At 40.6% G+C, this 23120-nt stretch overlaps 1 protein-coding gene across 1 annotated transcript in view; it reads left to right on the forward strand.

The window, feature by feature from the left end:
• Scel (sciellin) overlaps positions 1–23120 on the forward strand; it is a 76703-nt gene that overhangs the window by 32024 nt on the left and 21559 nt on the right. Inside the window, exons 10-23 of the mRNA XM_075949236.1 lie at positions 218–277; positions 3061–3105; positions 4609–4668; positions 4971–5030; positions 6703–6759; positions 9771–9827; positions 10198–10257; positions 11765–11824; positions 16046–16105; positions 17304–17360; positions 19835–19897; positions 21738–21797; positions 21933–21986; positions 22122–22178. Of these exons, the coding sequence (XP_075805351.1) occupies positions 218–277; positions 3061–3105; positions 4609–4668; positions 4971–5030; positions 6703–6759; positions 9771–9827; positions 10198–10257; positions 11765–11824; positions 16046–16105; positions 17304–17360; positions 19835–19897; positions 21738–21797; positions 21933–21986; positions 22122–22178 (810 nt within the window). The remainder of the gene's footprint in view (positions 1–217; positions 278–3060; positions 3106–4608; positions 4669–4970; positions 5031–6702; positions 6760–9770; positions 9828–10197; positions 10258–11764; positions 11825–16045; positions 16106–17303; positions 17361–19834; positions 19898–21737; positions 21798–21932; positions 21987–22121; positions 22179–23120) is intronic.

A 23120-nucleotide genomic window follows, 5' to 3' on the forward strand; every position in this document is an offset into this window, starting at 1 on the left:
CCACATTGCGCTGTGTATGTCACGTGACGCCAGCGCATTCTGTGGGGGTTTAATGGTCCCGTGCTCTGAAGGAGTCAGTGTCTGTGTGCACCGTGAGAGGAGACGAAGGGACCAACTCCTCGTTCCAGTCAGCTCGGCACTGTGGCCATGCTAGGAAGTGTAGTTCCAACAGTTAGCTCCTTGCCCGCTGATCTTCTTCTCTTTCTGTTCTTTGAAGGACTGAGGATCTCGATGACATCATCAGGGTGGCTGCTTCGCTTCAGAAGACGGACAAGGGGTGAGGTCCCAAAGCTCTCAAACTTGTGTTCCCCCTCGTGTTTGTGATCTAAAAGCTAACCACTGCCCCTGCAATATCTAAATATGAACCAATCCCCGTGCTGCTTCTTGTAAATAATTAAGAAGGAAAATATCTCCCAGTGTCTCTCTGTAAGTATCTGTGCATAGTGGATGTGCTGACATTTGTAAATGCTCATCTTGATCATTCATTTTGTCTTCTCTTCCTAGTGACCTCAGGTCTCAGTCAGAGCTCCAGGCCCATATTTGTGTTGCTAGCCCAGATATCCATTTACTTTTGCCCTTAGTGACTCCATCCCAAATATCCTTGGGCCGTGATCAACTTTCTTGATAGATATGCTGTTTTCTGCTTCTGTTCTTCCATCCCCGCAGGCTTGACTTTCCAGTCGTTCTCAGTTCTTCCATCCCTTCACACTCTGTGAAGTATAGGTTTGTACAACCTAAACATCTACGCTGTCTCTTGTACATACATGGACACAGTTCAGGCCCTCACTGTGTCCGGGATAAGAGGCCAGCATGGCTATTCAGAATCACTTATACTCCTCAAGCTTCTCTTCCTTCTGCCCCCTTACTGCCCCTGAATGCCAGATACTTCTCTGTGGATATCTGCCATGACTCCCCACTGCCCATCAAGTTACACATAGCTACGTTTGCTAAACCGGATTGAGAATAATTCAGCTCCAGAATCATTTCTGACTTCACCCACGTATTTAGCCCATATTTGACACCAGCTTAGACCACCGGCTTTCTACATTTCCCAGACACACTTGTTTCTGCCATCCTCTTCATGTGCTCACCCCTATCAGTCTCAATGCCACCATGTCTATCTAGTCAAACCCTACCATTTTTCAAGGTTCAGGTCACGAATGAGCTGCCCTGTGAAGTCTTCCTTGTGTGACCCTGTGGCGTGTGGCTCTTGCCTGTCTCAGGGATTACAGACCTGGTATTTCTGGTGCACAGATCTGCACCAGCCTGTCGTCTCCTCTTAATCTGTCACCTCTCTCACCTTCATCTTCGGGGACGTTACTTTGTCACCAAAGACCATTTACATGTTAACATGCAGCTTTGTCCAGAGGTGGACTGTATGAAAACCCTGGATGAAAATATCTCATTGCTTTAATCCTTAATGCAAGAATATGAAAACCCTGGATGCAAATATCTCATTGCTTCAGTCCCTAATGCATGAAGTTTCTCCCCATTTAATGTCATTGAGCAATAACAAGGATTTACTGGAGTGTATCTCATTAAAAATCAAACCAAACAACCACCCCCACCTGTCGCAAAGGCTGGACGTGCTGGTACACACCTTCAATCCCAACACTTAGGAGGCTGCGGGAAAAGGGCAGCCTGGGCTACAGAGTGAGACCCTCTCATAACAGCCACCATTACCTGACCAGAGGGGACAGTGACTCGTGGGTCTCTGGGCAGCTAATAGGACCTTTGCATTAGATGGAGACTACAGAAAATGTCATGTTTGATGTTCAAGTCTCATTCTTCTCTCATTTGAGTACCTACATTTCTAATATTATGAATTCACTTTGAAGTAAACTCTTCAGGACTGAGGCTTAAACTGGGGCCTTGCTTAAAGTGGGGCCTTAAACATGGCAGGAAAGTGATCTGTCTCAGATTGCCTCAGCTTTCTTTTCTTTTTTTTAAATTTCAAATCAAGGTCTCTTTAGGTTTCCCAGCTGGGTCTTGTGCTCACTCTGTGGCCCAAGCAGGTCTTGAACTTGTGATACTTTTGTTTCACCTTCCTGAGTGTCTGGGGTTACAGGTCTGACCAAGCCACCCAGGTTAATACTTTGTTCTTGTTAATGATGGGACAAGTTTCCAGCTGGAGCCTGAGGGCAGGACAAGTCAGTGACGCTGAGGAGAAGTGACAATGTGGTCTAAGTCATGCCACACAGTGGGAGCAGCAGTCACTCGGCTCTCCTGCCCCTGCCCCTAGCCACTGGCACAAATCTCACAGAGACATACATTAGCCACAGAGAGAGAACACTGCTTTCACATGCCCAGGGAAATCTCTCTAAAGGGAGCAGAAAGAGTTTCATTATCCCAGCTGCTCTTTGTGGACTAGAGAGCTTTGCTATCTGATGAAGGGCATTTAATTTGTGGCAAAGACAATGGCGAAACTTAATATCTAAAGCTTTTTATCAATTTACAGTCATTTTGAAAGCTTGGGTTCTTCATCCAGAATGCTGTCTCCACCGTGTTTGATTTACCACCGAGTGTCTTCTCATGATTTATGCTAATTTGCTTGTGATACACACCAGAGACTTGAATCCTGAAAAATCTTATCATTGTGGCTCACGCCAGCCACAAAGGTCTGGGGCTAAAATGTACAGGATTCTTATAGTTGCTCTTTCCCTTGGGATAGAAACAAATTTTCAGCTAGCCTTTGCTTATCAGGTAGCATTTCAAGAAATACACAATAACAATACACCATGTTTGGGCGCTAGGCAGTTTGTTTCCCATGAGGTAAAATATTCCTCCTTTCTCTTTCCTGTCAGGGCCAAGAACTCTTTTCCAAACCTTTCCGTGTCCATTCTCAGCTTTCAGTCTTATCATTAAATGGGCAAAGCCACTTTCAGTGAATCACCTACGTATTGGTGATGGATTCACAGATAATTAACATGGGGGTTCGTGTTCTGTTTCTGAGTACTCAGAGTTATTTTAAGGTTAATCTGCCCTTTGACTCTGGGAAGGGTTTTGTTTTTGTTGTTTTGTTTTTAAACTAATATTAGATTTTATTTTCTCTTCACAAAGTGAAGAACTGGACAATCTCATTAGAATGAACAAAAACTTGAACAGGTGAGGTTAAAAAAGGTCCATTTTTCATGTTATTGTTGTATTGAACATTGTGATTTCTTTTATCATCTTTCCAGAATTACAAACAATGCTCTTTTTCAGAGTAGGATCAACTTATCTGACTAGCCAGTAATATCTCACAAATCTTGGATTAAGAGCTTGGATAAATAAACAGTTATTAAAGCACTAATATTTATGTATCTTTGATTTTCATGTTCCATGAAATTTAAAATAGCTGTATGTTTAGACATATACCAAAGTTTCTGGTATTTTTAACACATTTATGTGCATACAGTTTCACTTGATTGCTGAATGTTTGGAGTTGAACCACTAATATCTCTGTTACTATTATCTCTAAGTTTTAAATCACTTGCAATCGAAAATAAAATATTCTAGGAGAGATAAACTAATGATGGAGGCAGAGAGGATCAGCAGATAACAAAGGGAAGAAAGCAATAAAGAAATGTCCACTGATTTCATTGACCTGATGCTATGAAATATGGTTTTCACATGCTATTTTGAAAACAGTGATCTGTGGGATGAATGCCAACAAGTCACCTAGATTTGCTGCTCTTTGGTTTCCTCATCTTCCCAGATAGGAGGTGTTAGATCAGGAGCTGTAGATGCAGGTGTGACTGACCTCATGAGGCACAGGCAGTGGAGGAACCAGGGCAAGAAGAAGAGAAAATGTCTTGTCACAGCATCTTGGCACCAATTGAGGAAGCCACATGGAATCTGGCAGTCAATGTTGCTGGGCATTTTCAGGATACCCTGAAATGTCTTCATGATGGATAGCTTTATAGATACTGGTTTATGTTCAAATAAAATATATACATCAACAATTAAAGAAAAAGATGCCAGAGGCCAGGGATCTGAGAGAGCAGTGTACATAGGAGGGGTGGCAGAGAGGAAAGGGAGAATAATGTAATTATATTTCTTTCAAAAGAAAGAAAGAAAGGAAGGAAGGAAGGAAGGAAGAAAAAGAAAGAAAGAGAGAGAAAGAAAACGGGCTGGAGAACGGCTCAGAGGTTAAGAGTACTCTATGCTCTTTCAAAGGACCTGGTTTTTTTTTAGAGCACCCACATAGTGGCTCACAGCTCTCCGCTCTAGTTCCAGGGGGATCTGATACCCTCTTCTGACCTCTGCAGGAACCAAGGATTGCACACCGTGGACAGACTGGCAAAACATTCATACACATGCTTTTTTGTTGTTGAGAAAAGAAAAAAAAAACTAAAAAGGAAATACTTCATGGACCCAAACAGCATTTCTACAGACCCATCTTGGTCTGCATATTCCTAGTTTATCTCTTTGGGTCCATGTCCTTAGAGGCTTATTGTAATTTAAATTGGGAGTTAGGGGAAACACCTGTGTGGAATAAAGCAATTTCTAGGATCACAGCTCATCTTTCCCAGCCAGCTTCTATTTTACATGTCAACTGGTATAAGCTTTTTAGAGTCAAACATCTGTCATTATTACTGATGAGATTTTTAATCAATATATTTAAAGAAATCAAGGTCTTGATGGCCTCTTCAGAGCAAACCTGAAGACACAGCAGATAGACAAAAGGTAAGTGTGTCTGTTCACTCCAGAAGTCCTGTGTCTCAGACTGTTTGCCTTGCTTCTTCAGACGGTGGAGGTGGTGGGAAGGGAGCTGCATCCTCTGGCAGACAAATACACCAGCAGATGGGCTAGCTCTCCCGGCATTGTACATTTAGTTCAGACATAATTGCCCGGAAGGATCTCTGCTCTTCCATTCAATGAGAGTAAATGAGCAATTCATAGAAAATGTTTATTATATCTGACCTTTCAGGATACCACACAATTTCAGTTCAACATGCAGTTTTTATTGCAATTCTTTTTGTTTCCAGAGCCCAGAGTCTTGAAAGTCTCATCTATATGAACACCCAGATGGACGGAGATGCCAAAGGGTAAGAGTCTGTCAAGGCAGGCCACTTTGGGTGACCCTCTGATTGCCTTGTGTTCTCCTGCCAGGGTCAGGCAGTCTGGCGGCACAGACTCTGGGTAAGGTCAGAGAAGGCTGGGTGCCACAGTAGAGGCTCTGCCACTATTGTGAATTTCGGTGACCTGGTCAGGTGCCGTAATTTCCTCATCTCATAAGGAGAAGAGTGTGGCTTAGGTGATCTCTACACAACCTTTCATATTAAAAATAAAAGAAACCCAACTGGTTACTATAGGCATCTTATGGACTGAGTATATTGACCACAAGGCACTTTGGTTCTGGGAATGGAGCTACTCAAAACTGAAGTTCTTAAAATGTAGAAGGCACTTCTTAGATGGGATCTTGGTCACACTTCTCATGTTTAATTTTTTCATAAGTATTTGTAAATATCTTGATGTTGAAAGACACTGAAAAATTTTGAAGCAGGTTAATTGGTGATTAAAAACTGAACTACTAGTCTTTGAAAGACGCATTTGCAATTTTAAACTGACAGTGACAAACTAGAAATTTGGCTTTTCATTACTGATATCATTTTTCACATCGAAAGAAATACAATTTCTGACAGCCCAATTAAGTAACACTTTCTGAGCTGTCAGGAATGCCAAAGGTTAAGGGTTTCTGAGATTTCTCACACTTCTCGCCAGACTGGCCACTTACTTTGCGTTTGGTTAGACATTAAACGTGCTTTTATAAGATGACAGTTATTTCTGTTGTCACATTTATTGTTCAAAACTATTTATCTGTGCCAGTGTGTGCATGGAGTGATACCCTCGTCTTCTAAGTCAGTCCTGTCAGATGCCCTGTCAGCTCTCTGATCTGGAACACACAGCAAAGTCTCTGTGATGGGCAGGGCACTTAGTAACTGTCACAGCGGCGTGCTGGTGTATTAAAGGTGACTTAATGTGCCAATAATTTTGTCACAATGAAATCAATCAGAGATGAAAACGTTAAATGTCAATGTGCAGCACTGGGTTGTGTAGTATCAGGGGATTGGTTGGCCTTCAGTTCTCTATTGTTCTAAGAGAAGGTCTTGTCGTGTAGCCTCGGTCAGTCTCAAACACACAATCCTGCCTCAGCATTTCAGGTGCTGGGATTATAGTAATGGACAAACAGTAGCCTCTTATAATGATTAGATTTTTGTATACTAAAGTTTCATTCTATGTGATAATTTTGCATAAGGTACTAAAGTCGTGATGTTGACCCTTTCACGATACCCTAGAAACTTTTATGGGGAATAACTTCTCCAAGTCCTCAAAATATTTCCATTTAAAGTGTTGATCAATTATTGATTTTTACCTAGCATGAAAGAATTTTTGTACTTAAATAGGTTAAAATCTCAAGGCATATATTAAATTTGACCTCCCTCTAATCTATCTTCCCCAAAGGAAAGGCTGAGGTTGGGGGGAAAGGTTTGCTTTCAAACTGATTAAGTTGTACTGAGTAATGGTTGATATCTCAATATTGAGGTGTCTCTCAGACATTTTATGCAGCTTGAATTAGGCATTTCTAAGACTCTCCAGTGCGTTAGGCCCTGTTGCATCTCATTCCTGCTGTGAGTAATCTTCAGCTGTCCTAAAAGACGCTGAGCACGCCATTGAGTTTCTCACACACTTTCTTTCCCCAACTCCAATGTTCTAAAGCAATCCAGCCTTTGGAAGTCTTAAGAAAATCCATCAAAGGACGGACAAAGAGAAAGGGTAGGTAAAACACATTCATTGGCATGTGTCTTTCCTTCGGCTAGCCTTTTAAACCTTGTCAGCCTGGGCGTGTTACACTATACTGTCTGCTACAGATGAACTCTTTAGATTTAGCAGAAATAGTGGGTTAAAGGAATACAATCCCTGCCATCTCTAAAGGGTGGCCATGCAAATTCTCTACCAAATCTCTCATTCTGTATTTTCTTAAATAATAAAAACACTTATCAATTTTTAATGTGAATCAAGAAATGTAAAGGAAAAAGTGCAAAATGAGGAACATGAAGAAGACTGGTTTAAATCAAGTACCACTGTGAAAATCAATTAAAATAGGAAGCTAGAAAATGGGGTAGGGAGATAGATGCTCAGTCAGTAAAACACCTGCCATGCAAACACATGGACATTAGCTCAGTTCCCCAGCACTGGTAAATGGGGAGCATCAGAAACCCTAGGACTTAAGGAGTAGGAAACAGGGGGATGCCTGGACCTTGCTGAGTAACCAGCGTAACTGAATCTGTGAGCTCCAGCTTCAATGAGAGATGTAAGGGAGACAGTAATAGAGTAGGAAACTTAATGCTGACCTCTGGGACTCACAGCACATAATCATACTATGTACACATATGTCCACATGCATATATGGCATGCACATGCACACACCACATATGTGAACCCTCAAAGATAAGTCAAGGGTAATTAACACAAAGGCCTTCTGGTCAGTTGTTTCTAGAAACATCAGACACCACATTCAGGCACATTCTCATTTACACAGTTAGGGTTATTATTGATGAAATGAAACAGCATGGCCCTAGTAATTTGGGGAGGAAAGGGTTCATTTAGTTTACATTTCCACAGGACCATTCATCAGCAAAGGAAGGCAAAGCAGGAACTCAAGCAGGGCAGGAAACTTGAAGCAGGAACTGATGCAGAGTCCATGGAGGGGTGCTGCTTGCCTGCTTGCTCCCCATGACTTGCTTAGCCTGCTTTCTTGCAGAAAGTAGGACCTCCAACCCAGGGATGGCACCACCCACCATGGATAGAACCCTCCCCCATCAATCACTAAAAAAATTCTCTATAGGCTTGTATATAATCCCATCTTGTGGAGGCATTTTTCCCATTGAGGTTCCCTCCTCTCAGGTGACTTTAGATTGTGTCAAGTTGTCATAAAACTAGCCAGCACAATGGTTTTCAGAGAATCTTGCAAATATTGCGGACAATTTGATGTAAGTTTTCTTAATTGAAAATTCATATAATATATTCTTTCTGATCATGGTTTCCTGTTCCCCATTTGCCTCCAGATTCTCTCCACCTCCTTATTAAATTCAGCAGCTTTTTCCTTCCTTCCTTCCTTCCTTCCTTCCTTCCTTCCTTCCTTCCTTCCTTTCTTTTTTCTTTAGAAAAACAAAACAAAACATGCAAATAAAAAACAATGAACCAGAAAAAAACCCAACAATGAAAAAGCACAGGAAACCACACACACACACACACACACATATATAAAAACACGAAATCAAAAATCATAGCATACAAAAGACTAGTAAAAACAAAAACTTTTAGAAAGCCTTAAAAGTTCTTGCCTTTAAAACTCCCTTTCAGGGTTCAATTAAGGACATGACGAATAGCTAAAGGGGGGCTAGAAATCCGAGGGCAAAGACCCGAGGGGTAAGAAATCTACTCACAACAGGAATCGTCTGTGTGTAGTTCTCTATTCTTCTCTCTCCGGTCTGTCATTTCTCATTTTTCTTTCTTGTTCTACCTTGTCCTACACTGGTCTTAGTTCTACGTGGTTCTTCCTTGTCCTCCCCATTACAAATGTTTTCAGTATTGTATACCCTTAAAACCAGCAATTCCCCAGCCCTAGCAGGTTCCAGAACCAGAATTCTTTTGCCCCATAGAAAATCAGATAAGAGTTTTCGCATACACACACAGATCCATAGCAGTGGCCAGTACATGTCCAGTGAAAGGAAGTAAATCCTCAGGGGATTCTTTGGGGGAAGGTTAGTGTGCTACATTATTAGGTGATTAGTAAAGGGCTAAAAGGTTTATTTTCAGTAAAATTATGAATAAATCTAATTTTAAATTAAATCTAAATCAGCACGCCACTACTTTTTTCCTAGCAAGCATAGAGTTTTCCAGGTAACCAGGAAATAGTCAGGGAGAAGAGGAAGGCTCTTGATCAGATAGCACTTACACCAGACGCTGCAGTTCCTATGGGCCTGGGTCTGGAATTTTGCTCTAAGTGAAAAAGAAACCCAGGCCTCTAAATTGTCAGCTCCAGGCTATGCTGTTATCAACTGTTCTGACTGTGGGTGGTGTGGGGTAAAACCAGAGCAGCAGCTCTGGGCAGGTAGTGATTCTACGTCCTTGGAGATCTGTGAATATTTCAGATGTGTTCTACGCCTGGACCCTAAGTACTGACCAATACCTTCTGATAAAGATAATGGCAGGAAGGCAGATCTCTGAGCTTACCTAGGAGAGAGAAATATGGCCTGGCAGTGGGAAACTGTTTTCAAATATGTAACAGAAAGAGAGGTAGCTGCGGTGAAAAATCTACAGGGAAGGACAGCCACTTGGTCACAAAGAGAGCCTTGCTCTTTGGTTTAGCCTTTACCGGATCCCTTTGGCTGAGTAACTGCTGTACGATATTGCGGCTTGTAGCAAAAAAAAAAAAATGTCAAATATAAAACAAGCAAATTCGAAAACACCATTGAGTTCATTTTGCATTGGCCATCTACTGCTAGGCAAGGAGCCTTCTTAAGTGAGGTTTACATACTCGATTGGAGAGAACCTTTCTTATGCAATCGGTTGTCAGCTAGGGAAAGTTTCTTGGATAGAGATGGGAAAGTTTCTTGGATAGAGATGGGAGAAAGTTGACCACTTCCGGGCTCCATCTGGCTTGACCCTGTGCACTCGGCCATAGTCTGCGTGAGGCCGTATGTGTATCAGTGCTCCTGTGTGGAAGACACTGTTTTCTTGTTGTTGACATAAGTTCTGATGACTTTTTCTCCCCAATAAAGCCAAGGCCTCAGACCAGTTCCCAAAATGAGTGCCACAGCAGACAAAAGCAGCAGAAGGTAAGAACTGCCTGGTTGTCTCTGAGTCTCAGGCTCCCCTTGGCTTACCTGGCGACCTTCTCAGCGGTGTGCAGGGAATCTCAGCTTTGAATATGTCTCATGTCTTTTGTGTCCTCCTTCTGCAGCCCTGTTATTCACTTTGAAGAGTGCATTGTTATTGCATCAAAATTTACATTTATATGTAGCATGATGAAATCTTGGAGATTTATTTAACTGTGTTACTTGATAAATTTTATACTAAAACATATTTGATATTAGGATAATGATTTTCTGCAAAAGCTTGAATTAATCACTAAAGATATAGAAAGGGTGATTTATATCTAATTCTATGGAAATGCCTTGAAACTAATCCAAACATTCTTTTCATAAGAGGTAGAGAGCTTGATAATGTTATGAAGACCAAGTCCAGAGGACATGAGAACACCTCTGGGTAAGTCTCACTAATGTCTCCAATTCTGATTTCTACCTGATAATCCAAAGGCAAATGATTTGACATTTTAACTTCATGACCATAATTTAAAGTATGGAATTAGTCAAGAAGGATGGGAGAGGTGGTCATCCATCCTTGTATTCCACGAATACATTTATTTTAAAATAATTGTCTCAATATTTAATACTGAATTACTTTTCTCTTTGATTTGGGGCATTGATATCTTTTTAAGGGTTGATGAGAGAGTAGAATTCTTTATCTATAGAATGCAGCCTTCACATAGTTTCCAGTGTACATTTCCAGAATGACACAGACAACCGTTTGTTCATTCCTGGCTGCTCAACCCCAAAATAACCACACAGAAACTGTATTAATTAAATCAAACTGCGTGGCCCGTTAGCCCTAGCTTCTTATTGGCTTGCTCTTACATCTTAATTTAACCCATTTCTATTAATCTGTGTATTGCCATGTGGCTGTGGCTTTCTGACGAGGTTCTGTCCTGGCAGGGCTATGTGGCTTCTCCTGACTCCGCCTTCTTTCTCCCAGCATTCAGTCTAGTTACCCCCACCTCTTCTCAGGCTAGCTCTACTCTACCCTATCATGGGCCAAGGAAGCTTCCTTATTTACTAACTAATAAAAGCAACACATGCACAGAAGGACCCCCCATACCACAAGCCAGCTTGACTAAGACTCCTACAGTCACCTCTTCTGGTGGTTTCAGCTGCAGCCCAGGGTGAGGCTGGGCCGGTACCTAAATGGGAGGAAGGACTCACTGCTGCATCACCTGCCCAGAGCTATGATGCCTTTGGTACCCACTCTCCATTTCTACCATCCCCCACTGTCCACTTGGAACATAGTTTATGCTCCTCTTGATTTTTGATGGGCCAGCATGTAGATCCAGTAAGAAGTGGGTCATTATGCTTGCTACTATGTAATGACATTTTATATTTCTAAATCTTGCTCTCTGTTTCTTAAAATAACTTACTTTGAGACAAAAGGTTTCAACATGGGTACTATATGGGTTTATATGAGGGCATGCTTTCTTAATATTTTCAATTTTGTTAAATCATTATGTTGTTATCATTATTTTATTATTATTAAAGAAACAAACAAACAAAAAGATTGTATCAGTTAGTAATTTGTCTTCAGTCTGGTTCCAGTGACTAACTTCATCTAACTTACCTTGTTTCACCGTGGCTTGTTAGACATGATCTAACTAGACGGATCTTCAGACAAGGCTGACTTTGTTCAGACCGAAGTGGCATGTGACCCCGTGTTCTGAGAACAGAACAGAACAGACAGCACCTGTGTATGCATGTTGTTAGCAAATGCACACCCTGCCTTCATTGTGAGGTGTGAGACAACTGCCATTTTCATTTAGAACTTTAAATGTCCACACTGGTGCAGAGAACTTTACATTCATCGCTTCTTAATATCTGAGCTATTATTCATTTGATTACTGTTTTATTTTAATGGCATTCATTGGAACTCATTTCTTTTTCCAAAGGAAACAAGACCTTAATGGACTGATTAAGGCGAATCCTGAGGCACAGATAACTATGAAGAGGTAATGTGTCTAGAGTGTCCCTCGGCAAGGCATCATATGCATTGGAATGCCAGTGTTCACGGTTGGGACAGTGAATGGAACTTCAGGCCCAAACACCCTTTTTATTTTCTCCAACACGGCAGCTTGGAAGGAGTAATTCACAGGCTCGTTTGCATTACCTTGGTCGCTTGTGCTTTGGTGGCATTTGTTACCTGGTGGCTTTGAGAAATTACAAGACAGTTTTGAATAAGCGTCTCAGCTGTGACATCCCACTTTGCATTCGTGTGCATGTGTATGTATATATAGTGTGTGAAGTGTGTGTGTGAGAATTATATCTATAAAAGTGTGGAAGTGAGTCTATGAGTAGAGGTATACATAAGAGCATGTGCGTACGTAAGAGTAGAGTATATATACATGTATGTATGTGTGTGTGTGTGTGTGTGTGTGTGTGTGTGTGTGTGTGTATACAGGACGGTGTGCATGTGTGTATGTACATGTGAAACTAAACTTGTTGCCGTGTAGCTGAAAATGGTCTGTCAAATAATTCCGTGAACTCTTTCCCACTTAGTAAACTCAGTATATGATATTATTTGTTCATTCTGAAATGTGTCACCAGTGCCCCAGAGGCAAAGGCTCATCTAGCTGAAAGCTTTTGCACACAGTGCCAAGCTGCCCAGCTTTTGCCTGTGTGGTACAATCAGAGGCACAACCACCCAGTGAATTTGGCAAAACAACTAAGTCTTGCATCCTCGCTGAGAAACAAAACAAGACAAAATGTTGGTGTCTTTGACTCCTTTAAGTGGTTCAGAAAGATAACTGAGATGTTGATGCAAACAGGGAATCTGAAAGCCCTGGTTCAAGGTCAGCTTCTGACTGTGTCACCGGCCCTGTTTACTCAATGCCTTAAGTTACTTTTACACTGCTGTGATAAAGACCTCGGTCCAAAAGCAAGTTGGGGAGGAAGTGGTTTATTTTACCTCTCAGTTTATATCAGAGCCAATCTCTAGGGGAAGTCAGGGCAGGAGCAAAGAGGGCAGGAACCCTGAGGCAGATACTGGGGCAGAGGCCACAAGGAAGTGATGCTTACTGGCTTGCTCCTCACGGCGTGCTCACTATGGTTATTTATACCATCCTGGACAACCCTACCCAGGGGTGGCATCACTCGCCTGTGTGGTAGGGGCACCCACATTAAATAGCAATCAAGAAAATGCACTAAAGTTTTGATCAAAGGCAAATCTTGTAGGGGCACTTTCTCGGTTGAGGTTCCCTCTTCCAAAATGACTCTAGCATGCGACAAGTTGACGTAAAACTAACCGTCATACTCACCTACTAAAGAGGAATTATACTACTCTCGTGTTCAACACATGCTAGATATAAAAAATGAATCAGAAGTTAGTGATAGAAAAACATTCAGATTAGTTATATTTTTATAATGGTCTAGACAGTCTACATACATTTAGTTCATCTTGACATCTGAAATTATTTTCCTACTTAATATTTATTTAAAAACTTTAAACTGAGGCTTATCATTCTTTATATTAAAATGGGTATGTGCTAATGTGCATGTCTTTCAAATGCTTGCTTGCATGTGTGTTTTCCTATATAAGCTCATGTGTATGCTTACAAGTGAAGATGTGTGCCTGTGTATGTGTGCATGTGGACATGTACGTGAATGTGTGCGTGTATGTATTTTGTACAAGTGGGTTATTGTACATATAAAAATAGTGATTGCGTCTTCCTTTGTGTATGTGAGTACATGTATAATCTATGTCCATGTGTGAGAGCACATGTGAAATGTGTGTATTTGTATGTGTATGCTTTCTATGGACTTCTAAAGACAGTACTTTTAGTTGACTTTTTACATCCTGAGACTCTAGATATTTTAAGTATATAGTTAGGGACTCTGTCAGTAACAAAGCGTGAGCACCTAAATTCAATTCTCAGCATCCTTGAAAAAGTCAGACATAGCAGCATGGTCCTGCAAGTTCAGCCCTAGGAAGGTAGAGACAGGAGGATCCCTGGGCATAGTCTGGCTAGTCTCACCAAATTAGTGAGCTCTTTATTAAGTAAGAAGAGTGATATAGGAAAATACAAGAGATCAACCTCTGGCAGGCATGTGTGCATGCATGCACATGTACACACAAACACACACACACACAGACACACACAGAGACAGACAGACAGACAAACACACACACACAGAGGGAGAGAGAGAGGGAGAGAGAGAGAGACAGAGAGAGACAGAGACAGAGAGAGAGACAGAGACAGACAGACACAGAGAGAGAGACGGACACAGAGAGAGATAGACACACACACACACACACACACACACACACAGAGAGAGAGAGAGAGAGAGAGAGAGAGAGAGAGAGAGAGAGAGAGAATGCTTCCTTCTTTATTTGAAAGCTTTCACTGTTTTTCCATCTCTGGTGAAATAAAATTCTAACGCTTAGAGATAACCTTTTAGTTTTTCAATAAAGTCCTACCAAATCAACCAATCAACCTTTTGTATTTCAGGCTCATTCTTGTTTTAAGGCATTTATACATGCTGTGCCCATTTTCTGGAGTGCTGCCACCATATGGCCTTCCTTTTAAATAGGTCACTTTTGGTGACTGAATGTGATTAAATCATACCCTTACTTGTCCTCAGCATTGCAAACACCAAATACACTTTTAAAGTACAGCATATACAGTTAGCTGAAAGTTGGCCATCCACTTAGGTGTTTGTCTGTGTTCTGCTTTTCCCCAGTCTGGCTGTCTGTTTGGATCACATCTACCCCACCACTTGGCAGAGGCTAGATCATTGGTCTTTGCTATTGGTGGACTGCAGGAACACATAAATACTGATGATACATACACCATGAGGCAATGATTCGCCCAGTTTAACTTCAAATAGTATATCATTATGATAATTAGATTACCACATTAATTAGTTTTTTCTTATTGACTTATGCAGTAGGATTTTAAATAGCCCTATACAGTTTTTAGGGCTCATTTAATGTCTAAAGAGACTGAAGTCTACACAATATAATGAAGCAAACTCCTCAACTGACACTCTCTAAAGAAGGGTTTGTGGCACTTGCTGATCTATTATTTATTTGAACACTAAAATCTTCCACTTGTAACCTGGAATTTTTTCCCTAGGATCATGTGATTCAAATCCCATAGGCTTGATTTAGGTGAAAAGCATCAAAGGCGAATGTAGAATACAGCAGTTGTTTCTGTGGGGTTAATTGTTTCATTATTGCCATAACAAGAGTACACATATTTTCTCTGTTGTCTTTAGTCTGAAGATCACATCTTGAGACAGCTGGATCAAAACTTGGGTCCACATCTGGTTGCTTCTAAATACTGTATCTTTGATGTTGTGTAAATGAAAACCTCAGAGACATCTTTGTGAGGTCATCAAGTGTGGGGAGAGTGGTGAGGCTTGCTTCTGAGGAGGCTCTTCTCCCCATGTGGCTCCCTCTGTAGATCAGAGGCATGTTTGCTGGCGAGATGTATGTTAAAGCACATGCATATGCAATAGGAGAGGCATCGTTACAGGAAGATCAGAAGCAGGCGTGTAGTTAAGGCCAACAGTCAAGCACTCAAGTGTTTCCAGCAACTGTGGAGTTCATAGTTCAGCCAATATGGCTTGCATCTTGGTCCATTTCAGAAGTCAATAGACTTTAGTTTTTTTTGGGGGGGGGGGTTTCGAGACAGGGTTTCTCTGTGGTTTTGGAGCCTGTCCTGGAACTAGCTCTTGTAGACCAGGCTGGCCTCGAACTCACAAGATCTGCCTGCCTCTGCCTCCCGAGTGCTGGGATTAAAGGCGTGCGCCACCACTGCCCGGCTTACCATTTGTTTCTAAAACAATCAGCTGCAATGTGTCATTACCAGAAATAGATAGCAGGTTGTATATGGTGCATTTTAAACAAATTAGTATATTTATCTTAATGCAGTTTAGTAATAGAAAACTTGCTAAAAATATCAACAAAATGTAGATTTTAAAAGTTTCTTTTACACATGTTGCAGGTTGCTACCAAGAGAGAATGATTTCTGGAATGTTCTATGGGGCAAGTGTATGGTCTAATTAAAAAATGTTTTATATACTTGGAAGTGGTTGACAATATCTGCAAGATTAAAATATTGCCTCACTCTTTGGCATGGTCTCAACGAGTGTTTATACTGTTTCTGAGACTTAATTAATAGTTTCATTCTACTGGTTATTAACCTCTCCATTTCTTCAATGTTTTAAAGGGGCCAGAGCCTTGACAACCTGATCAAAGTCACTCCAGAAGTAAACAAGAGTAACCACGGGTGAGAGAATTATGTCTTAGCTCTCTTCTTTGCTGTATCAGTAGTAACACTTATGAATAGAAAAGCTGGAGTACGTGGAACCAGAAAGTCAAAATCTCATTGCTTAGTAGATGGGGTTCTGAGCAAGTCCCATGGACGCTGAGCACCAGCTGGCCAGCCACAGCATGAGGATCATGGGATTATTCCATCATTGGCAGCAGGGAGCAAGAAGGATCAAGCGGAATAATGGTTATAAGATCCCTTTAAAACAAAAGTGCTGTAGATGGAGATTATTATCAAAACACCATTTAGTTGCGGCTACAGGCTTAGCATGGCTGCTTCTCGAGGCAGGATAAGTTTTTGGGTAAACCATTGCTTTGTTCCAAAATGAGCTAATGAAAAACAATCTCCTTCGTGTCCTAATGTTAGGGTTTGTTTTGAGAATAAGTGGGAAAGGAAGCCAACACAGCACTGATTTGTTCGAAGGCTGAAACTTTGCTCCTGTAAGCTGAAGATTTAGACCAGTATTGATTTCTATCAAAACTTAATAGTAAAATTTATTTTGAGGACATATAGGTTCATAGGATTCAAGGTGAAATGACCAGTTGATTTAATTCCATTTTTATTGAGTGGATTTTTTTTTGTCTGTTTAAAGTTCCAAAGACGTTAATCAGTTTTCAAGGGTAAGATTTAATATGCTCTTCCTTCTGGGTTCATGCCCATCAGTGATTATGAGGGTAATGAAGTCATCAGTTAAGTTGACTGATCCCGACTGAAGTGACAACCCTGTCCCCTCATGTCTGAGACATTAGAGGTTTTGCTCAGGTGATTTCCAGGGATGGTACCTGTGATTATTTATGTTCAAGTTGTTTTTCAATAATTACATAAAACCTTGTCATTGGTTCGCTCCTTTTAGCAGAAGGACAGTGTGGAAGAGGGAAGAGCCTGGTAGGCTAGAACCCACAGTGAGGCTAGGTGTTATTTTGGACTAGTCAAGACTGGTCAGTTTGTTTGGACTTTGGCTTTGTCATTCAATAAGGAACCAGAGCTGTCTGTTCACTGGATACTTCCAGAACCAGTTCCATTACTAAATTTCAAGAAAATGGCTGGTGTCAAGGTTTTAGTAAATCTTTTATAATAAAATATCAGTTTTAACAAATAATTCCAACCATTTTTGTAACTTAATTAATAAGGTTCTTTCTTCTTTATTTTTAAAAAGTCAAAATCTTGACAGTTTCATCAAAGCTGCGCCCACACCCAGCAGAGCTGACCAAGGGTAAGAAGCTTTTCTCTCTCCTTTGCCCCATTTCACTCTTGAAAGTCCGAGAAACACTTTATACGGTCCTAGAGACATCCCTCAGAGGGGATGCAAAGACAGAAACAGGTACGTCACCAACCCGCAGGCTGGTCCTGAGCCTGGAACTACACAGGCTTCCCTGGCTGTGGACTGAGGTGGGAATCAGGAATTTCTTGAAATACAGAGGTGAACTCATTCCAATGTAGCGTTTGTATTCCATGCTTGGTGCTTAAAGTGAATCAGAATTCCCATGGGATAAGGCTGCATCCTAAAAGGATTTCTTAACACAAAGCAGCTGAAATCAATGTCTGAATGTGGCAAAAGGTTCTCCCATCTTCTTCCTCTTTTCCATTTATTCCCTTTTTCTTTTCGTATAAAACCCAACCAGCTCTAAAGCTAGGAAGTCAGTGTGTGTGTGTGTGTGTGTGTGTGTGTGTGTGTGTGTGTGCACATGCGTGCATGTGTGTGCATTTGTCCTCTCATGTTTTTGGATCTATGTGTGGGTCTGATTCATGTATTGTGTGTATGTTGAGGTCAAAGGCTGACATAGTGTGTCTACCCCAGCTGCTTTCACCTTCTATTCCTGAGGCCATATCTCACTTGAAACCAGTTTCACAGTTTCACGGGTAAGGCTGGTCCAGCTAGAATTTAGCTTCTCTAGGTAGCCAGCATGCTCTGGCAAATCTGTCAGTCCTCTCGCCATCTGTTTTACCTGCCTATCATCTCACACGGGTCCTAGGAGTTCAAATTACAGTCTTTATGCTTGTGTACCAAGTGTTACCCCTTGTGTTCTAGTAAGTCTTTATTATAAAACCAGTAAGCAGGAGGAATGTATCCTGGGTGGCCTTAGTCAGATGACCCTTGGCCTAGATAGTTTGTATTTGGAAGGGAGAGGTGGTTCAATTCATAGTGTAGTTGAAGCAACGTCTTAAAAACAGCCGGCTGCCCTGCCTTGCCTAAGTGCTTCCATCACAGTAAGGCTAAGCTGAAGATGTTGTCATCCTGAGTCTGAATCTTCAGTGCTAAGTTGTCCTGAGATTTTCAAAACCCAAATAAGAATAAAACCTCTTGTCAGGCCCTGAATTTAAAGACCAAATAAACACTTTACAGTCAAAGTGTAAAGTTCAGAGCAGAGCGCCTGGGCTTGAGTTCTGAGAGGCCATTCTAACTGTAGAGGATCCATGGTGATGATGCATAGACTTTGTGTCTGGTTCGTTTCAGTGTGTGATTTTTTAATTTGTAAATTGTACATAATAAAGTTTATTTAAGAAGAGGATTCAAGTCCTGATGGAGTTTCAAATACTAAATATGAATTTGATTTGATATTGAGGTTGAGAAGTATAAAATGATTGTTCTTAGTTGACTTTGTCAGATATTACTTCAGGAGCCTGGACTTGTACATTCTGACCAAGGTGACCTCCTAAGCAAACAAACCAACAAACAAAAATTTCCTCAAATTTATGCAGAAGGAGTAGGCTTATCTGGTTAAAGATATTTAAAAGGTGGGAATAAAAAATGAGAACCTGATTTGCTGATCTGTAAAATACTAGACTGGGTTTTCTTTTATCTTTGCTTCCATTTATTTCACTATACTTTTGTTTAAAATGATAATACTGATGCTAATTCGGTGTAATTACCACTTGAGAAATTCCTTGTGACACAGTAATCACATAAGTAGGCTCATACTGCAAATTATTAGTTAATAAGTTATTTGTATAAAATGAATAAACTGAAGAATATCAGTTTGCATCTCTCATAATCACAAGGATTAATATTTAAATGACGTGTGAGAAAACTGGCACTGTAACAGGTTTATAGTTAATTAGAATATTTTTGCACGACATTGAACTTACTTCTGTTCTTGAGAAATCAAGACCATTTATATATTGGAGCAATAGTTAACCAAAGCATGGCAGAGAAACTCTAAGCTATCACTCATAAAGCGGCTGTGGGGGTAATGTTGGTATGGACCATGCAGATGAAAGGAATAACTGCAAACATGGTGGGGAGGAAGGATGCTCATGGACAAAGCCCAGACTTCACCTGCAGCTGTCCTGAGTTCCATCTGAAGGATAGCCAGGGGAAGGAGGGAGTATGAATGATACATGTCCAGAGTTCAAATTTGGTTTGCCTTCGGCATTTCTTGGGTATTTGCCCCCAGGAAGTGTCTTAATCCTTGTGAATTTTTTTCTAATCGTTGGTAATAGCCACCCCATGTATTCTCAGAGCTCAAGGGAAAGGTAGGAGAAGTTAGAGTTCAGGACCAGCCTGCTGCTCTACAAAGGGTGTAGGGAGACCCTGTCTGAAAACAAAGCAAAACACAAAAGTAATTAGTGACCTGAGATAGACACTTTATAACATGTTTTATTTATTCTTTATTCCCAGTGCATGGGTATGTGTGTGCACACACAAATTTTTTATTGACTTTGACTCTTTCTTTTACTTTGTCTTAGCTATCAACACGGTCTTGATGATCGTATTACTACGCGTTCCAAAGCTGTCAAACCTATTGCTGGGTAAGAAAAAAATATTATCATTTATTTCCCTTTCTTCTTAACTCAACACAATATGAATATAAACACCATACTCATTTTATGGAAAAATCGAATGAAATTCCTAAAATATCACTATTTTCATATGTACCTGGAAACTTCCGTGTTAATTTCAGTATTTAGACATAGCAAAACACAGACAGCGGAGCACTGCACATAGTGGGGCCTTCTCCTGGTCTTAAGCAAAATGAAGATGGGGCCACCCAAGAAGGGGAGGGAGGGACATAGCTGGCACTTTCTGTTTGCTTTGCAAAGCATTAATGCTAGGCTTTTGTTTCTGAAGTTAAACAGTATTAACACTAGCTATGGAATAAACCAAGATGCTTCCTCATTTGGTGTATCATGAGTAGTGCATTTACCTCTTTGTAAAGGAGCATTTTGGAGGGGACAGTGGCTTTTTGTTTATTGTAGGGCTTGGGCTTACAAAACAGATATGAATTTAAATTTAATAAGCCTTTAAGTTTCTCTAAGACAATTAAATTCGCTTTTTGTCTCTGATTATAAACAGTTCAAGTTATCTATATATGTACTTTTTGTAGAGAGTCTTAGGAATGTTTTCACAATTTCCATTTTTAAGTCTGTTGACTCCTATAAAATTCATTAAGCCTTACTGATGGGAAGGGGGAAATGTGGAAAATCTTAGCCCGGTTGATGGGAACGTTTTGAATACCACCGTTCCAGCTGAATCCATTTTGAAAAGAGGGAATAAGAACCCAGGGAGGTTAAGTGATTTTTCCCAGGTCCCGGAGAAAGTTAAGGAAAGACAGATAGTAGTTCTGCCGTTGCTGAGGCAGTAACTAGTCACTAAACACCTCCAGGGTTCACAGCCATCACTAGGTGTCATTTGCTTGCATGTTAGGGATAATTACAGGCCTGGACACCAAAAAGAGAATTCGGTCGTCATACTCAATCTTATTAACAGCAGGCAATTAGCATAGATTAAAGCTAATTATGTACCAGGGCAGAGAGATGTTACGCTAAGACAATAATAGGTTGTCAGTTTAATATATTGCATTTAGGAGCCCCGTGAACTGCTGGCTGAATATAGAATGTATTCTCAGCGAGTTGCATTTAAAAAGAAGAATGAAATGAAAGGCTGTTGTAATAAACATTACATGCAGCAACACTTGTATTCCTGCGGTTGATGTTAGGGAAGCCAGAGCGGTAGGCAGTGTCCGGGGTCCCAGCTCCTCATTTCCACATGACAAAACTAAGTAATACCTGAGCACAAAAATAAATAAATAAGTAAGTAAATGCTATTTTGTAGTTGAGAAAGGAAAAAGGAAAAAAAAATCCAAAACAGTGGATCGCCAAGAGGAGAGTGGGCAGTTTATAGAGCATTCATCTAATTTAACAGTGAGCAACCAAGTTCAGTTCAGTTCTTCAGTCATTATTAAGTCATGATTTTGATGGCTTGCTGGAAATCTGTTTGCTAGGTTTCTGTGTAGGGCATCTCAGCTTTTGAGCTCCTATTTTCTATATTAATAAGATCTTTAAAATGGCAAAGGCTTGAGAATAAGTTTGCCTTCATAATGGGGAAAGACGGAAGAGTGTTACGCCTTAGATATGCCTTGTGGCTTGCAGAAGAGGCTTGCCCTGGTAGATGACTCTGGAAATACAGTGTGGGATCAGCAAGTTCTCCTGAGCCTGAGTCTTGTGTCCCGTGTTGGGTGGGAAAGATTCCATTGCAGTTCTCCCCCACAACGGATCACATAACAGAATCCTTCCCTCCCACAGAGGTTTTATGATGCGGCTGAACCCTATCGTCTCTAACCTTAATACTTTTGTCTTTTTCTCCTTAAAGACACCAAGATCTTGATAAGTTCATCAAAGTGAATCCTGCTGTTCTTGAAAACAATCAAAGGTAATAAAACTGATTTTTAATGAGTTTGGGTCAGGAAGAATATTCTGTTTTATTATTCCAGGTAGAGTTAAAACATTGTCCTTACTAAAATAACTTTATTATTAACCCATTTTTTTTCTGTTATTCTGCTGAAAGAAACCATGACCTGGATGGCATCATCAGAGGGAATCCTGCAGTGACCAGACAAAGGTAGTAAGAGTAAAGCAGCTAACTCATGGTTTCACCTGCTCTCCTTGTATGAAATGGGTTTTTTACTATTGCCTTATTGAACTAGCATAACCCAATTACCATCACTTATCCAACCCCTTTCACTATTTTAAACAGCCAAGACTTGGACAACCGTATTAAAGTGAAGTCTCCTGCTCTCAGAAACACAAATGGGTAGGTGCCCTTACCTGACTGATTTTGCAGTACTCCCAAAGTCCTGGGGTAGGAATTTTCTTTGTGTGTGTGTGTGTTTAAGAAGGTTTCCAGTTTTCTGTAGTTTTCAAAGAACTCATTTATAAGCTGTGTGCACCTTGTCAACATGAAGACATATTGAACACTTCTTAAATAAATTGCTTGGTTTTGGAGTGAGCTCTGAGCTTTTTATTTATACTAAGACACCCCAATGTTTGTTTCTTAAAGATAAAAGAATTTTTAAATGAAAAATGAATAAAACTAAACAAGAAGAAAAAATATTTTGAGGAAGTTAAACCAACTTGGAAAGTTTATTTAAGTTCATCAAAATCCCAAACCTCAGCTTGCCTGGGCTCACAAAGTTTTCCAGCATATTTAATCTTGGGCTTCCACCTTGAGGTTGAGGCTATTGTCCAATTTGCTATTTTTAAATTAAAGTAGAATTAAATCCTTTCCCCCTTCTCTTTCCTCATATATCCCTCTAAGATACCCTTACTGCACCTCTCTTATGCCCCCAACTGTCAAATTAATAGTCTCTGTACACACACACACATAAATACAACCTACAAGTGTCTACTTTTGTTGTTTGTGTGTAGATAGTTTCAGGGACAACTTCTTTGGTTAAACATTAAGGTAGCTCATTCCTTGGAGAGGCTAATTCTCCCTGTATCCTCAGTCACTGGTTTTCTATTCTTTTGGTCTAAGGATGGGATCCTGTGATATTTCTCCTCCTCATATTAGCGTATCTGTTAATATTGTCAGTGTTCTAGCCTCGTTTATACAGTCATTTCTAGGAGAGACCGTGTCATAGCAGACTTCCTGACATTCTGGCTCTCACAGTCTTTCTGTAGCATCTTTCATGCTGCTCCATAAGCTATAGATGCAGGAACTGTGATATAGATCTATCCTTTGGGACTGGGATCC

This window comes from Microtus pennsylvanicus, chromosome 15 (assembly GCF_037038515.1).
Source record: "Microtus pennsylvanicus isolate mMicPen1 chromosome 15, mMicPen1.hap1, whole genome shotgun sequence".
Classification (NCBI taxonomy): domain Eukaryota; kingdom Metazoa; phylum Chordata; class Mammalia; order Rodentia; family Cricetidae; genus Microtus; species Microtus pennsylvanicus.